Raw genomic sequence first — 18,844 nt, 5'->3', positions numbered from 1 at the left:
GGCGCTGCAGTCGGCAACTGGAGAAGAAAATGGATGCGTCGGTTGCTTTCTCCAGCCGTCGGGGGCCCTTGGCGGACGCCGCTTGTCCAAAAGATTAGATGTGCTGATCACTCCAAAGCATTACCTGCTGAAGTGATGGCGTTTTATGTTGCCACTATAGGCTGCATTTCTTTGTTATGTCACTGAATCGTGCCAGAGTACTGAGGCATGAAGCAGCAAAATAGCTGAAGCTCAATCAGTCGATCTGCATAGCTTTTTCGCCCAGTTTTGTCATCAGAAGTATCTGTTACTTTCAGTACCTTCAGCAGATTCTACTTTTGTAATTTTGCCATGCCCTTCCGTGCTCTGCGAGTAATTGTATTATTTCCCTAAATGCTTCCATGTGAGCTTCTTTATTCTGTGTGTGTGTTTTTTGTGTGTATTGTCATGGTGTTAGCCTGATGTAACGTTTTTTTCTCACTTCGTTCGGTTTTATATGATACATAAAGTCGTATGCAGCTCAATATGTGCAAAGTTTCAAACTTTTTTTTTTTTTTGGTGCATGCAATGCAGAGTTGTGAAACTGTCGGAACTCCCCCCCCTCCCCCCCCCTTCCCCATTTATTTGGTCGTGTTCTTAGCGGCGTTCATGTCTTAGTAATATATATATTTTTTTTTTCTTGGTCAGTGATTTAGTATTTGTCAGTATTTGTGGAAAAAGATCAGGATATATTTTTCATCAAATAAATCGGCATTTTTTTTATTTGAATCAAACTTACGTTAATGAAATCTCTTCAGCTAGAAACATGGTGACTTTTTATCACTAAATGTGTGGGTATGTGTGTTTTGTATGGCTGTCTGGTACAAATATTTATTGTTTGATCCTTGTTTACTTGAAATACAAAATAAATACCCCTGGGAAGAACACTGATAGGCAAACGGTTAATAAAAAAATGTTTTCAGTATTCTTGTGTTTTCGGTTGGAATGAATGATTTTAAATTGGGACTTTACTAATCGTATATCGTTTAGTTGGCCAAAAGAAAGAGGCTAGAAAGTCAAAAGCCAGCTTTTCAGTACGAACATTTGAAAATATAGCGGACTATTTTGTACCTTCTTGCCTTGGAAAGCTCTCCGCCTTTTCACTATGATACATCCGCGGTTCCAAAAGCGCGTCACCGGCGCCAAACTGACATCAGCAGAGCCCAGCTCACGCATTGGACACGAGAACTGCGTCACTCGGACGTATGCGCTCGTCAACAATCAATCCGTCGACAAATATTTGGATTCGCGTTCGTGGCCAATGAGTGCCCTGACGGAACTTAATGTCACTGGGGAATGACAAGTTCTATGGTGTGCATAAAAAGCACGGTGGAAGCTAGGAGCCATCGCACCGGTGCCGAAGGGATGTCACGACCACGTGATTTCACAATTCGCATTTGAGTTGAGGATTAAAGCTAAGGAGGAAGAAGTGGGAAAATCGCTTCATGACCCCATTAACTCACTATAACCAAATCGGTGCGATTTAAATAATGATTTAAATTAGGATTTCAATTACCTTGATTTTTATTATCCACCCTGTTGTGGTACGACTGCATCAAAGCGTGTCATGGAATTCATTGCTGTTTTCTTGCCATGTCAAAACAAAAAAGTGTTTTCATTGGGAGTTATGCCTACAGGTCAGTGGACTACCAAGAATTTAAGAACACAAACGTTAAGAGGGGGCGCACCTCAGAGCCCCATAGAGAATACATGAGGTTTTTCACCAAATTAAAAAAATTCTCACATAATAACGGCTGCGCGGATCTTCTTGAAAATTTCGGCTTTAAAGACATTGAGTCATTATCGAGACACTAATCGCAACAGATGTTTCGTCATAAATTTAATTATATTCTTTAAAAAAATCATGAAAATGGTCAAAATCGGCTAATTCGGCACTCTTGCGTTCGGAGCGAATTTACAAAATTATCTAAATTCAAACATAAGAAGAATTGCGTTTAATGTCTTCTAAATTTATTACGGAATCGAATAATATTCAAATTATTCATGTAAGTTGATTTGTTCCGTAACTACAGCAAATATAAAGAACCAAGGTGTCGGTGCTTGTTTTCGTCGTTTTTAAGGTACCTCTCTCTCCCGTGCGGTGGCGCTCGCTGTCCACGAAATGCGAAATCGTCCGTTCGGAGATCGGCCGGATCGGCACTGTGCGAGGTGTTCTTCCGCGGCCGTGTTCCGCGCCCGTATCCTGTTTCATTCTGCACGCCGCCGAGGCGTCAGTGTGCGTGTCTTGCTTTCCTGGTTCTCGCTGGGTAGGTCTCCGTGTTTTCGCAAGTGGCAAATTCACCTTGGAGCTATGGGTCGAAGACAACCGTCCTGTGGCAAGCGGACCGCGAGGTGTTCCACAACCTCGCGGTCCGTCAACGCGTTGTGCTTGTTTCTACTTTTTTTTTTTTTTTCTTTTAAAAACGGGCTTTTTTTTTTTTTTTGACGCAAAGTTTTATTTTATCGTTATCCTTCACACAAACGTCCTTCGGCCTTGGGGTCGTGGAAATTGGGGATGAAGCGTGCACAGAGTAGATCGTTGTTTGCCTCCTTTTTATTTTTCACGGACGTCCTGTGACCTCCGTACGGTTCGTGGTCACCACAATCTAACGCGGGGAAAAACGGGTCGCCTGCTCTGTAGTCAGGGTATTCCTAGGGGAGGGTGATAACTCGCTGTTCTTCTGGAAATTCACATATCACCCAAAAAGGTGACATGGGTAATGATTACGGTATGTTTTTTTCCGGTGTTTATTTTTGAGCGAAAATCGGTGCATGTTTTTCGGTGCTTATTTTTTAATCACCAGTGTATTATGGGTTGAACGTCTTGTGATGACGCTAAAAAGCGTTGATAACCAAAGAAAAATGCGATTGGACAAGAACATTTCAAATTTCCAATTCTATTCACATATCCATTACGCTCTTCTCGTGGGAGCATCTATCCTGACGAAAAATGCCAAAGTCATTGAGCTGTGAACGCATACTCAGTGTACAATCTTTCGGCCTAGAGAGGTATTGCGCACGCTCGAACGCGCTTCACAGCCCAGTAGACGAAGTTGGTGGCACCCAGAAGGCGAGTTCTTGAATGGTCTGTAGTAGGCAAAAGAAACAAATAACAATCAACGCATATCAGCTCTTCAAGCGAAGCGCGTTTCTAAGGTCAATGGTTCCGGACGGCACTAATGTTGTTGGCGTTGTCGTAAGATGACGTCAGTTCATACGAACTGACGTCATCTTACGTGATGACGTGACACAAACACGTCATCTTACATGATCTCGTTACACGAAATGACGTCATCTTACGTGATCACGCTGCACGAAATGACGCCATCTTACGTGACCACGTAACACGTCATCTTGTAAGTCAACCTCTCCACACAGCAGCGCTTTCCGGGCCCGTGCAGTGCTGTAGTCGAAAGCAAGCTCCCTATGGCAAGCGAAAGCTTCTGAAGTCTCACATTGAGAATACTCGCTAGCGACCGTCTGTGGAAGCTTCGCACGTTGAGGTTTTTGTCGAGATCGAGCCATCGTGTTCCATTAACTATAGTTGAAGTTATGGTTCAATAACGCCCTAAAAAATATGAATGTAGTTGGTGTAGACATCAAGATCTAATCAAAAATGCGGTTTGACGTCAATTAACGTGCATATACAAGTGTAGAAAAAAATGAGTTATTTGTGCATAGATGTTTAAAAAAGTGTTTATTATTCGACATAGGACTTTGGGAGAAGGATGTGTTCAGATTTTTCTTCATGAGCGCAAATATACCTGACGCAATAAATAGTGACGATTTCATCGTCCCAGTGGTGAGCAGGTGATTTCTTGCTCGAAACAATGATGCCATTTCATAAACCAAGTTCTGTGACATATGCTTTTCCAATGTCTGGTCACTATTTTGTAAACCTTTCAGTCCAAACGAGTATACTTCTGTTTGTTTTTGTTAGCTTAGGAGGGGGTCACAGAGCCTATCTCTTTGTCTTTCTCTAGGACAGACGTACAGAGTTATACCGCAACACGCATCTGTGGAACACACAGAGCTATCGCTCTCCTGTTGGCGGTACAGTAGCAGACGACACAACGCAGCTCCGTAGTCTATCGAGGGCACGGCTAGCCGCGGCCCGTAGCGCGACCGTTCAGACTTGGGAAATGGTTTTGAAGAACCGAGAAATGGTATCTTGTGTACAATAATCACATGTCGTTAGTATACTAGTATTCTACTTGCTAAGCCAAATAAATATTTGCAGCTTGTGAGAATATGTTTGCGTGACGATTTACCGTTCACACTCCTGACGGATGTTAGCGAGTCCTTCATGTTCGTGGCTCGCAGTTATCGCTACCCCCTCGGAGTGACTTCACCATATATATTTTTTTCTTGCTTGCAGGACATCATAAAAATCACAAACACGCGAGAAAAAAAAAATCTTATGAGTACGCGTGATTTTGAGCTTCGCAGCTCTAAAGATGCCCGGTAAATGTCGTCCAGTCTGTTTTGTCTATACTCCGTTTCACCGTAATTTGGTAACCCTCAGTCGCGGAGCAAAGCACGTGACAGCTACTTTTACGAGCAGTACTATGGCACCTGCAGCGCGTCTCCGACTGGTGTGGTTAGCGTCTTATGCTGGCCATACATCAAAAGTTGTTCCGAAGTGCAACAAATGACGTCACAGAAGACGGAGTGTCACGCTGTTGCATCTCGCGATCCTGGCAATTCATCGTAGAAATGCTGGCGAAAACCACGAGGGAACACGAGTGTCGCTGTCGTCATGGCGTCCCAACGAAAAGCAATTATACAATTTCGACGTTTTTGTAATTCGGTAATTTAAATTACTGTATATAATTTTTAAGAAAGTAAAGACATCATAACCAAATAGGAACTTCCGTGCCAAAACATGCAGTGCGAAGTGAAGACAACTACTATCTTTTTTTTTTTTTTCTTGATGTCCACAAAAAAAAAAAGGCTATGCAGCATCGATCCTACCGTTTTTTTGTTGTTTTTTTCGCACATTATGTGATGTCCTCTAACACGAAAGTACCGACGTAAAAGCGCTGTAGAGACGATATAAAAACAAAAATTTAAGGGAATCGAGCTTTGTAGTAAACGGAAAAAAATAAATAATTGACGACTTTTTACGGTAAACACTTCACCTCTAAGTAGAACTTCAAAAAAGTGACGGTTACGCGCTTTCATGCCCATTTCAACAAAGTTGGGAGAACGATGTATTGCATCTTGTGAATAGACATGTGGAGCAGCATGTTTATGTTAGAGGCATTGTGTGTAATCGCTGCGCAGTACCTGCCAAAAGAAGATATTATTTGGGCAGTCTCAACCGTTTCCGTCTGTGTGTGCTACGAATACAGCAACTCTTTTCGTAGAAGAAGTGATGAGGAAATGGCGTGCCCTTGATGATACGATTGTGATTATGAAATAAAATTTTTAATCAGCCAATAATTGCGACCTGTCCGGTCGCCTGGAACCCCGACAACAACTCTCGTTCTCTGGAAAGTTCATTCTAATATTTACACGTTTTGTGGAGTTCATCGAGCGAATAAGAATGTTCCAACGATGAGCTAAACCTACACGAGTTCCCCAATCCAACTCGGCGCTTTTGAATTTTAGCGCCGTAGATAGTTCTGCGAACAGAGTATACTTCTGTGCAAATATTCGTCTAACAGTTTTGCAACGTTGGAAAGCATCGGAATGATTCAGAATCACTGCGGAGTTGATACTCGGGAAGATAAGACGGGCACTTGGGAGAAACGGACCGTGGCATTTGAGACAGGGGCACAACCGGGGGACAAACGTGCTACAATCGCATACCCTTCCAAGGTCATCGCTTGGGCGACCGCGCGCACGCCCAAGAAACCTTTCTTTTCTTCTTTTTAGGGGTGGTGGTGGGGGGGGGGGGGGGGGGGGGGGGAGTGGAGGGGAGTGGTGTAGGCGCTGATTGTCTTCCTCCTTTGTGGCTTTTGACAGACGCACAACGAGACTGGCAGAACAAGCGCATGATTCATTTCTTTCGATGGAGGCGTTCTGTCTGTGTATGCGAACATGATTTTTTTCCCCTTTTAGTAGTTAGTTGTTCTTGCCTTGACTCGGGTCCCAGTGGGTGCGTTGTCGTTGTATGCCCACTATTTTTGTTTTTAGTTTATGGTAGTTTTTGCGCTGATGGGGTATCAAGGTAGACAAAAAGTACAAAAAATGAAATAGCGCCTCGACAAAAAAAAAAAAAAAGTTGTTGCGATCAGGAACGTTTTCAAAGCCATTTTAGGAGCCTGCGGTGTTACCACAGGTGCAGGATTGAGAGCGTAACCCACGCACTTGAAGAGAAGGGGAAGCTCTCGTCTTATTGGAACTCTCTTTTATGGGTTTCAACGTCGCGATTGTCCTTCAAAATCAACTGTCATTTATTTCTTCGCTCGTGGCTTTCAAGTACTGGAAGCCACGACTCGAGCCACAATAGTTTTGCGAAATCAAGGTTTCGCTGAAATGGATAACTCTCACGTACAGTTCGACGCGCAATACCTTTGCCGTATTGACTCGCGAGAGATGCCCCCAACACGGCTGAGTATGGCGGTGCTCCAGACCTAACATCTAAATTTTGTTGCCTTACCTGTTACTATTTCGCGCCCATTTTGAGCCATATCAAAATGAAAGCGCATGATGAAATAAAAGTCACACTCGTTTTCCGCTCGATGGAAATTTCACGCCAGCTCGCTGTCTTTGCTGGTACCTTGAGCGTTTCCCAGCAATGCGGAGAGTTAAAAAAACAAAAAAAAGAAAAAAAAACGTACGATGGCATCCTTTGCGGGATGAGGACGATTCGTCACATGCGCATTCGTCACAGGACGATTGGTCACAGGATGATTCGTCACATAGGAACATTTGTCACAGGATGACTCGTCATGCGGGCAACTGCTCTCATTGATCGAGCAGGGGACGATAGTAAATTGTAAATTTCAACATCTGCCTACATACCCTGATGAGGAGTCTCACAATTTTCCACTGTCACGTAAACCAATGGTTATATAAACTAATATTACAATACTCATCCGCTTTTCCTTTCATTATATTACGAGTCTTCAGCAGGTTGATCTCAGTTGCAGGCTTGAACGAGCAATAATCCGACTGGCAGCCAAATTAGTTTTTAGTTTTGCCTTGCATACACCTATTCGACAAAACCAACAAGTATCGGAATTCCTTCTGCCGAATGTGTACGAGTACCCCTCGTGCAGCATCATGGCTCTCTCTGTTGCGATCACCTCCATCCTTTTGAATGTAGTTCAAAAATAGTCGCTCTTCTATGGCCTCCGCATTCACCGTTCAGGACGGACCCAGATAGCTAGAACGTCTGTTACAAATTCTTTGACCTCGAGAAGCGAAAGACATGCTAAGATAAGAGGTGACCGACTTTCTGAGGCCCAACCAACATTCAATGTTCGGGACCGAATCAGAAGCTAAAACGTTCCTTACAAATTCTTCGCCTTTGTCCGCCCGAACCAAATTGAACAATACATTTTTGGGGGGACGAACTATTGTGAGACCGGTTGGCCGCGTGACGAGTCATCCTATGACGAATGTTCCTGTGTGACGAATCGTCCTGTGACCAATCGTCCTGTGACGAGTGTGCATGTGACGAATGGACCGTATCCCATCCTTTGCACACTCATTACTTCTATAACACTGAGCCACCTCGTATCCTTTTGTTTTTCTTTCATGGTACTAATTTCTTTCTGCGCATTACGGCTGTTACGACGCTAAGTCTGTCTGCCTTCGAATTTAAACTTAGGCTCAGATCAGGGACGAACCAGTTTAAATCAGGAAAATATAATTAACACTGTAGCAAAGTAAATCTATCATATCGATCGGAAATACGATTTGGCACATTCCATCTGAACACATATTGTGCACAGCGAATGCAATAGCGAGTCAGCGTGCAAAACGCCGCCACACTGAGCTACCATAACATCTCAGCGATTTTTGCATAGCACCGAGCACGGAAAAGAGAAAACAGTTATTCATTCACATAAACGAAGCAAATTTATTTAAAGCCCGGACACTCCGTACGTCCAATCTAGCTAAGGTTATCAATAGACTCGACCATGTCATTTGTCGAAACAGATAAAAGACGTTGGCAAAAATGATTAGACTGAATAAGTCAATCTAACGCACGTATTTTACCAACCGACGGTCGCGCGCCTTCAATACCCTTTCCAATTGTCATTGCGCACCTGGGACACACTTTGGGAAGCAATGCATATTTACATCGCCGCCCGAGGTCTCCATTAAACGTGTAGTGCTGACCCAAATAAAATGCTAACCTGACTCTCAATCGCTCACCGCAAAGGACGATTTCGAACAGGCGGTACTGTAGGTCACTTGAGATAAAAAAAAAAAAAAGAAAAACAAGCTATAGAAACGAGCGTCGTAAAAAAGGGGACCGGCATTTTTATTCCTACCTCCGAACAGAAACGAGCGCCACCCACTGCATCACACAGCGCAGAGGCCGGACTCGGTCACCGCGCGTACATACCAAGCGCGCGCGAGGGATGCAGAAACTTCCTCCGCCGGGAGAACACGGCAGATTTCGGGATCTATTTCACGCAGCGGATAACGCGGGCCTTTTCACACCTCGATACTGGCGCCATCTAGAAGTTGCGCGTTCAACCACGTTTCGAGCCGCGCGCCATCTGGTGGCTGAAACGGACGAATAAATAGAGGTACCGCGCCCTCTTAAGCAACTCTTTGGTTAACGTTTGTTAAGGAAATTAGTCATAGCTTGAGTTTCTCTCCCCAACTTGCAAACCAGTCCGCCAGTAAGGAACATGACACTAAAATAATTTTGGTGGATCAGTAGTTTTCATTTATTGGGCAAAAGTAAACTGAAGAGAAATACCAACCGTGTTTTTCTGGCCGCAATAATAAACTACCCATAACTGAACCCTCAATCTACGTTGAAATGGATGGAAAGCCAGCCGTTGGGATCCGATTTCATAGCTGAGCATTTAAGCTTCAAAAAGGCATTGGCGTGAACAGCGTCTGCTTCAAGGAGCGGGCAGTTTTTTCATAAAAAATATCCGGACATTGCTTATAACTCATTTAACATCCAATTCTGAATCTTAGCACATTATCCGAATCTCTAAAGCTACATTCGGGTGGAGACTGATCTGATTGAGCATTCGCCTATAGTTTATTTTTGTTGTGGCGGCACTGGCGTGTAGTGGCTCAAGCTTGTCACTTGTGTTGTGTTGAACACCAAGAAACACATCGCCACTGCATGACACATTTCCAAGCGTTTCAAACACTCTTTCGTTCAGTCTGACGACCGCAAGGCTTATAAAATGGTGTGCCTGTAAAAACATCTCTAGATAGCGCCGTGTGTAAGTATAGCCGATCTTGCCAGCGCTATATCTGCTCGGATGGATGGATGGATGAATCCGGCTGAGCCCTTTGGATCGGGTGGTAGCTTACGCCACCTAGCCATTTTGTTTTACCCTTTAAGCTTAGAATATTTAAATGTGAAAACTATATTCACTCCGCACTGCAGTGAAAGTGAGGCTATAAAACCCCCTAGTTAATAAGAAAATACTTAGTTTTCTCTCGCTTTCTGCCACCATTCACTTAATCTTTGCTTGGTATTCTGTATACTGTCTTAAATCCACTTTTCCTTCGCTGTCTCTAAAACCCAATGACTTTATTAAATTTATGTTGTCTTCGGTAGGCATAGTGTGAAACCCTTTACAGTAGAGTATCAAATGCTCAGCCGTCCCGCCCTCCTCTCCGCAAGCAGCGCGCTCTGTATCTATTTCCTGGTACTTCGCTCTGTGTGTTCTGGTTCGCAAAACACCCGTCCTTGCCTCAAACAACAATGGGCTTCCCCTAGAATTGTCATAAATGCTTTCTTTGACAATAACTGTCTTGTTTAATCCATAGCTTTCCAGAGCCGTCTTTGTCTGCATTCCCTCTAGCCACCGATCTCTTTCTGTGGCCTCAACTTTCTTCTTTGCTGAGACCTGCTCTTCCGTATCTCCACTATAGCCTAAAAACTTTCCTCTTAATTTCCTAGTGCGCTGTCTCCACTTTGTGTCTACACTCCTCGTGTATAAATAGCTGAACACCCTTCGTGTCCATTGCTCCCCATCCATTTGCCTCAACCGATTCTCAAATTCTGTCTTACAGCTTTCCTGCCCTCAAATGACGCCCATCTTATGTCTCCTTGTACTCCCTGGTTTGGCGTTTTGCAATGTGCCCCCAAAGCCAGCCTACCTACTCCGAGCTGTTTTATTTCTAGTCTCGCTTGCACTTCGGATTTCATGCATAGCACTGCGTTTCCAAAAGTCAAGCCAGGCACATGACCCCTTTCCGAATCTCTCTCACCACCTCATACCTGTTGTAATTCCAAAATGCTCTACTTTTCATTACAGCTGCATTTCTGTTGCCCTTACCTATTATATACTTTTCATGCTCACTGAGATATTCTGCACCACCACATATCCATACTCCTAGGTATACTTGTATTTACTAGCTCTCTCAACTGTAATATTCTCTATCTTCAGCCCCTCAACTTCATCCTCGTTAAAAATCATGACTGCTGATTTTTCGCTACTGAATTCTAAACCTAATTCTTCTCCTTTCCTACCACAAATGCTCATTAATTCCTGCAAATCTATCCTGTTGCTCGGGAAAACCACACCAGCGCCATGCACACAGCGGCATCCGCTTCGGAGGCTTCATATGAGGGCGCGCCGCATTTGTCATTACTCCCCTTCAACACTGTAACGGGAATGAAGGGGGTACCCCCCTCATGGCCGAGATCCCGACCCTTTCTCAATAGGACCCGCCTCATTTGAGCCAGTTCTCATTTGAACATCGTATTTCAAACCAGTCGCCTAACGCTCTTTGCGCTTTAACCTTTCCTTATTTATGCCCTTCTCGGTTGAACCCGATCTCATTTAAATCCTTATTGTTTGATGAAACTCCGTCTCAAAACATGTGTACTTGGCGTTTCAACCCGTATCGTTTAAACATATAGTTTGACAATGTGTGTGTCATCTTTTTAGAGTGCTCTTGGAATTTCAACCAGTCTCTCTTTTTCTGTGTTAATAAATGAGTAAAATAATGGAGATGTTGACACTGTTCATAACAGTGCCGGCTGCTCCATAGCAATTATTATTTGATAAAAAATTAACCAGATCCAAAACAAAACAAGCACAAAAACAAACAAAAAATCCGCCAGAGTCGCCATTGTATATATTATTACAATTCAAACATGTTCGTCAATTCATTTTCGTGGTCTACCTGTGCCAGTGTGCACCGATGCGAAAACTTAATGTCATGTTCCACATCAAGGCTAACTGGCGATCGCTTAGGCAACATCACAAAGCAGCGGCAGCGGCGTGTTTCTCGCTCTACTGTGCACCTGGTCGCTGACAAAGCGTTGCCGCCACCACTCAAGAGCACCACCAGCAGGGAGCAGCCAACGGTCCTGTGCCCACCCCCGGATGGATCGTTTTCACCCTTTTGCAGAGGATCCATTGCACTCGAAATATGGTCACAGAAATATTTTGTTTTCCATACCGTCACGTTTGAAGCGACTCGCTAAGCATGGTGTCATTCAAACCGTATGGCCAATCGTTAGGCTGCTGAACGGCTCTTCACGAGACGCATAGTAGAAAACATTTTTCTGCCGCATAATCAGTCATCGCTCCTGAATGCGATCACATGCTCGGTGAAGCTTTGTTCCCACGAGCATTATCAACGCAGGAAATTACCTATAATTGGTTAAACTATTTAAGATGACCGCAGCAACAAAACACCAAAAAAATACCCTCGCCCTCCTCAGAAAGTCACAAAGGGAGATCCTGCCATTAACAATCTAACCCTGCGTTGTTGTTTTTTTTTTTTTTTTTTTTTCTTAATGTGCGGGTGCAATGTTGCGTGGCTTGAGGGCTTTCTTACCAGGCACAACTTTTTTTTCTTCATTTCAGTCGGGAGTCATCGGATGCAACTTATGCTCATCTGGCATGCCCTGTGAGGATATTGAATTATTCACAACCGGTGTCGGAGTGGTCGTACGTCTACGATCATTGTATACTTGCCTATTTGTCGTCCGTCATGCAGTGGATTGGCATGCACTCTCTAGATGTCATTCTCCAAGGAGCGTTCCAAGGCGTAATAAAGCTTCAGGTGCCTGGACTTTATAATGTCATTGCTTCCTTAATTTCGGTTTTCCGTGAGTGTATGCTGAAATTATTGCTTTTGCCTAGCCTGATAATGTACACGGTTAAAATGAGAAAAGTCTTTTTGAGAATGGTCAAAACCAGAAAGTATGTTTTGAGAAAGTTTGGATGAAGAAGGGTTAAAATGAGAAAAGTCATTTTGAGAATGGACCAAACCCCGAGGTTTGTTTTGAGAACGGTTTAAGTGAGAAAGGGAGAAAAGCGAAACTTTTTTTTGCGCTGGGTTGAAATGAGAAGGTGAAAACGAGAAGGTGGAAATGCGAAGGGGTTCAAATGAGAACCACCCAATCTTAATCTAGTAACGTTGGCCCGGACCAACGTTTCTTTTTACATACAAAACAATGACGTCGCACAAACAAACAAAAAAAAAGCATACTAGACATATTACTGTTGCTCAAAAAGGCTGGTAACAGAGGGCGAGTGGTGCCACCTGCGAACAAGTCCTAACTAGAATAGTCGCTTTCGTTGGATCACGCCACAGCGCCGCGCGCAGCTGGTCGCGCCAGAATCACCTGACCCGCTGAGAAAGGGACATACCCAAATGCATTGCGGCTGACTGCCACTTTTGCGGTTGACTTCTCCTTGGCCATATAGATAAACTCGGGAAGAAATGTGCTCTTGTGGAGAGTAGAGCGCGTTTATTATGTCGTAGTGTGCTCTGCCATGTCATTTTGTGGGGTTTGTGGTTAACTATAAACTCGGGTCTTTCTTCTTCTCTCTCCCTTTTCTTGGGATCCTTGAAGAGAGTGTGACGGAATGCCACGACAATCATTACCAAATGTGTCACATATACTTCAGGGCACAATTCTGTACAAAAGAGTGGTAAATTGAGACGAATCAAAAAATATATTCTCATCGCGCTTCAACCTACGACCTCATTATAGTGAGCTCGACATCCTACCACTGCGCCAATTAGTGGGTAGATGTGAAGCTAGCTGACTTTGTGTATCACAGTGGTTTCCACTAAATGTTTGAGCGCCGAATGTTGGACGCTAGCGTTCGGCGTTCAAACAGTTTATATCTAAGACGTCCCCACCGTCGCATGGAATAGGACAAAGTTTGGAATAAAATAACATGCTGGCCAAAGAAAAAGAACGAAAAAGTACTACAATGTCCATACTTAGTGACTCTAGTCAGTCACAAACTCCGAATGATGCTGCGGAAACACCTTCTGGGTATACCAACTTTGTCTGTAGGACCAAGGTAAATGAAGCATTTTTAATATTTTTTCATGCCATTATTTCCCCCACAGATCGTTTTAATCGATTCCGTGTCGTAAAATCAAGCGCTATGGTTATGTATAGTCACACAGCTGCCCACAGTCTCACACGCTTCCGGGCCTTGGCGAGCAAAGTACTTATCTTTCAGTTTTGTCTCCCGTGCGCACAGTGGTAGAGTGTCGGGCTCACAACCTTGGAATCCATGGGTTCCAGGTCCAGGATACAGGACATCGAAATAGACCAAGTAGGAAAATACAAATATCTGGGAGTCTGGCTCAATGAGGGAACAAAATATTTAGAGGAACACGAGGAGAATATAATTAGAAAAGGGAAAAGAAATTCATCAATTATGAAGCTCAAGGCGCTATGGAACTATAATAGGTATGAAGTGGTCAGAGGTATATGGAAAGGAGTGATGGTGCCAGGGCTGTCTTTTGGCAATGCAGTGCTGTGCATGAAATCAGAGGTTCAATCAGGATTAGAAATTCGACAAAGAAGCGTAGGCAGGCTGGCACTGGGAGCGCATGGAAAAAACACCAAATGAGGGAGTACAGGGGGACATGGGATGGTCGTCTTTTGAGAGCAGGGAGGCAGTTAGTAAGTTGAAATTTGAACAAAGGTTGACCGAAATGGATGATACGCGGTGGGCACGGAAGGTATTCAAATATTTGTACATGAAAAGTCTAAACACAAAATGGACAAACCGAATTCGAAAGCTTACATTTAAATACCTACATACTGGTGATGGGGCTGAACAGACTACTTCAGTGAAAAAAGGGGTGAAAGAGGTAGAGAGGAAAATGTGGGAAGAAAGAATGCAGGATAAATCAGCTCTAACAGTGTACAGGTCACGAAAGCAGGACATAAGAAAGGAAAATGTTTTTGACAATTCAATAGGAAGTTCTTTGCTGTTCGAGGCGAGAACGGGGGCTTTCAGGACGAGGACGTATAGGGCTAAATTTCAGGAGATAGACACTTTATGTGCTGCTTGCCATAATGAGAGTGAGACACTTGAGCACTTGGTATTAAAGTGCACGGGGCTTCGTCCTGCAATCCCTGAGGGGGTAACAGATCTGGCCGGGGCCTTGGGGTTTGCTGGAGACGATGGAGGGACGGAGGAGAAGAGGATTACAGTCACAAAGAGGCGATTAGAAGATTGGTGGAAATTATCTAGGGAAAATTGAATGATGCAGAACTAACTAGCACAGCTGGGGACAGGCGGGACAGAGGAAAATTGGGACTCCCTCCCGCGTGGCTCCGGCCCAAAGTCTCAACCCTGTCTCCCAGTGGGTCCGGTGCGGGGGTAACGCCGACAAGGTCTGACCAGAGAAAAATTGGCGACTCCCTCGCCGGGGGGAAGAGGCGGGGGGTGATGTTTTTAGTTTTTTTGCCCGATCCCCCGAAGGTCATCCTGGTGATATCCCACACTACCTGGTGATAGCTAAGGGGCAGAAAATTGGCTTAGAAGGGCGCGAGAAATCAAATCAAATGTTTGTCTTTCTTAGACTTAGGCTAGGTGGTGCGAGCTACCACCCGATACAAAGGGTATAGCCAGTAACATCCATCCATCCATCCATCCATCCTTCTCGTTAAAAAAACAACAAAAACGTTTGACTTTTTTTTTTTTTTTTTTTTTTTTTTATCTCAGTTATATTTAGGCTTTCGGGTTTTCCGCGAATGCCCATAAACCCCGGAAATTAGTCCCCCCCTTAGCCGATCTTATCAAAATACGGGAAAACCGTAAAATCCCAAATTCAAATGCCTTTGCGAAAGATAAACACAATTAATTTTCGGGGAAGTAAATATTTCTCTACTACTTGGTTGTGTTGATCCGGAACACAATCATCAATCCTTCTCCCTCCCCTTTCCCCTTTTGTTTTCCTGCCCTCATTTTTTTGTGTTCTTTGGTATTTTATTTTTATATAGTGATTAAATCTACTTCTTGGGTTGCATCCTGCCTGCAGTATTTTAAATAAAAAAAATCTGCATTAAAATAGCCAATAGCCCCATTGCTAAATTACAAAAGCATCAAGGAGAATGCAGGGATTGGTGTTCCAAGCGCCGCGCGTTCTGGCCTCAGCAGTAGTAACTTTTCCAAAGCAAATGCCTAAAACAAATTGCATCTAGCACGCGCGTTCGTCAATGTTTTGTTTTGGTTATTTACTTGGATTCTTTTATACGGGAAAGGCGTGCGCGCGTGGCACGTTGAACGCCAATCCCTGCATTCTCTTTGGTGCCTGGGTAATAGACCGATCTCACCAGCCAGTTTGACTACGCCACCGCTGCCGCAAAGCATCGAGGGAACTTTAGTCTTTCTGCGCGTGCGACAACCTCGCTGGAGCTCTGCGCGTGCAGGGCACGAACACTGCCGATTGCCCCCTGTGAAATAAGGTTATGGCTGCCTCGCGCATGCGTCGAACGCTTGGTGAGATCGGTCTATTTAACAATAGGTTTATTGCCGATGATGTGATATGGCTACCTTTGGACCATCACACACCTGTCGTGCTGCTTGCTGTGTGTGTGCCTGGGATAACAAGCTTTCGGCAGAGTTTATTTTCGTTAGTGTTGCTCTGTTCAGATGCAGGTGTTTCACAACATTCCATTCAATGTATTGGAGCTTATTTTATTCTTGAATAATACCATTATATATATATATACCATATATATGTATACCAGAAAAGTTTCATGGCTACTTTGTGAACAACTATAATGCAGTCATTCTCTGAACTCATATTTGCTCTCACGTTTTCTTTTTCCGCAAAACAAAGCCTTGGCCCCAACCGTCACTAAAATTGAACCTCTAGGCACAAAAACATGTCAGGCGCTTCGATGCCCAGAAATTTGCCCAAACTACCGGTTACCGTGTCAAAGTGTGCCTTGTATTTGTGTTATGATAGTTGGTTTCTAATACATAATGTGATGTATCTCTGGCTTCAACAGTTCCCTGTACATTCCTATAATGTGAAATATCACATGGAAATTGATTGTACTCGAGTGATGCACGAGCGTTAGGTTAGAACCCTTGTCCCCCATAATACGAGTCCCAGTCTAACGCTGGTGAAGCTCTCGTGTCTAGTCTGAACCCCCGTGCTGGTCTCCAGTAGGTGATATAGAGAATCTAGCACTACAACCTTGCTCTATGGATAGTGTCGAGCGTGTGCGTTTGTACAGATGGTGAGAGAGTCTACAAGAGGTGAAAGAAAAGGGAATACAAGCGCCTCCTTCAGAGGAAATGAGGATTTAAAGCAGGTCCAAAGTTGGGGCATGCAACCGCAAGGAATGCAGACTACAGATGCCACTGCCCTTGGAGCACGAGCTTTGACAGGGGCATAATTTTCACATCATTGAGACATAAATTGCGTGCCAAGTTCATCTGTGCAACGTCACTTCAAAATAAGTCAACATGTTTAGTGTTCCCACCGACTTCGTCACTATAGTGGAAAGGGGGCAAAGTGTGTTTTTTTTTTTTTGTCTAACAATATGCATGGATGTGTCTTTTTGTGTAGGTGATAAAGGTGCACACTTGACGGGGATCAGCTGCCTACCGGAACCCACGACGAGCATTCTCTTCAAGTGCTGTTTCTGCACCCACGTCACCGGAGAGCAGCGTGAAATCCTCAGTCACCTGACTGTCCATGGTGATGAACAGCTCAAGTGCCAGCACTTTCCAAAGTCATTTTATAGAGTGGAGGACTTGAGACACCATTCTGAGATTCACAAACTAGAAGGAACTTTCGAGTGTAAACGATGTCCAGCAGCATACCAGAAATATGCTCATCTATAGTAAATCACATCCGAATGCACGCGGTTGAAAAACCCTTCAAATGTAAGAAATATCCGCTAGCATTTTCTCAAAGTAGCCGCCTAGCCTATCATATCCGAGCCCACACATGTGAAAAACCTTACGAATTCCAAGAATGCCCCGAATCATTTGCTCGTAGTAGTGCCTTGGCTGCCCACATGTGAACTCACACCAGTGAGAAACCTTACGGATGCCAAGAATGTCCCAAAGTGTTTTCTCGAAGTAGTTATCTGAGTATACCACATTCGAAGCCGCAGAAGTGCCCCCAATTTTTTAGTCAGTGTGAGAGGCAGAATCAACACATTCAAATGCACACGGGAAAGGGACCTTACAGATGTGATCAATCTCCCCAAACCTTTAGTCAGAGCGATATTGCTGACACAGCAGATTAGAACACACACAGGGTTTACAAATGTGAGCTATGTCCGGTCCCCAAGTTTTTAGTGTTTAGTGCACTTAAGTGCGCGACCCGCCACATTCGAACTCATACAGGTAAGAGACCTGGCAAATGCGAGCAATGTCCCCAAGCCTTTAGTGGCATGGAAATCTGACCCAGCACATTTGAACGCATACGGGCGAAAAACCTTAAAAATACGAGCTATGTCCCCAAGCCTTTAGTGTGCGTGGGAACTTGACCCGCCACTATCGTATTCACACGGGCGAGCGACCTTACAAGTGTGAGCAATGTCTCAAAACCTTTGGCCGAGGCACGCGAGACACAGTAAAAGTGTATCTCCCATAAGCTTGAGTCAACGTACTCAAGCAAAGTAAGAAGATTTGTACAAAAATTTGCACGAAAAATTATTTTGAAATTACCGCAGTCACCGAAATGTGTTAGGTTTTAGCGCAGGGATTCGTTGTCTTGGGAGAGTGAGTAGTTTCGGATGCAGCCACCACAGCTTATAGAGTGCGCGTCAACAGCGGTGCATCATTGGAAGCCTGCGAAAGACTCTTGGACAGCCTGACCCACCACATTCAAACACATACGGGCGAGAAACTTTACAGGTGCGAGCAATGTCCCAATGCCTTTAGTGAAGGGAAACCGGAGGTGGCACATTCGAATACATAAGGCGCTGTGGAAATGGCATGTTCCAATACTTGTCGAAGTCAGCCGGCCCAAGCAGAGTAATGAGTTTTGTAGAAATATAATTTTAAAAAAAAGCAGCCAGGGAATAGGCTTCGCAGGTGTCAGCAATCAGACTTCCACTGTGGTTGGATAACATCTTACCTGCGTTGATAGTTCGCACAAGCTTTCTTAACAATCCTGCTTACTAGACACTTGAAGCATGTGTGTGCGGAGCAGGGGTGGATCTAGAGCAACTGATTGCCTAGTCCTGAATTAAGGCAAATGGCCAACAGCCTTCACTCTCATTTCAATAAAGCTTGGTAAGCTCTGGAAATGAGCTAGTCCCTCTTGAAGTATGTTTAGAATATGCTTGCAGTGGCTGCCTATGCTTTCTATTAGAGTTCTTGTGCAAATCATTTTGAAAAACCTTTTTTCAGCTGCGACCTTCTTGCTTTCATTTATATCCATGGCTTTTCTCATTTGCTTCAAAGTGTTCCAGATAATA

General features: G+C 44.1%; 1 protein-coding gene across 1 annotated transcript in view; it reads left to right on the top strand.

The window, feature by feature from the left end:
- LOC115314102 (B-cell lymphoma 6 protein homolog) overlaps positions 1-18,424 on the top strand; it is a 48,809-nt gene extending 30,385 nt beyond the window's left edge. Inside the window, exon 4 of the mRNA XM_040205184.2 lies at positions 16,978-18,424. Coding sequence (XP_040061118.1) covers positions 16,978-17,255 — 278 coding nt within the window. The 3' untranslated portion in view covers positions 17,256-18,424. The remainder of the gene's footprint in view (positions 1-16,977) is intronic.
- The last annotated feature ends 420 nt before the right edge of the window (positions 18,425-18,844 follow it).

The sequence above is a fragment of the Ixodes scapularis genome, unplaced genomic scaffold (genome assembly GCF_016920785.2).
Source record: "Ixodes scapularis isolate PalLabHiFi unplaced genomic scaffold, ASM1692078v2 PGA_scaffold8__174_contigs__length_109621045, whole genome shotgun sequence".
In the NCBI taxonomy this organism is placed as follows: domain Eukaryota; kingdom Metazoa; phylum Arthropoda; class Arachnida; order Ixodida; family Ixodidae; genus Ixodes; species Ixodes scapularis.
The sequence above is the reverse complement of the archived record's forward strand: the minus strand, read 5'-3'. Positions and strand labels throughout refer to the sequence as shown.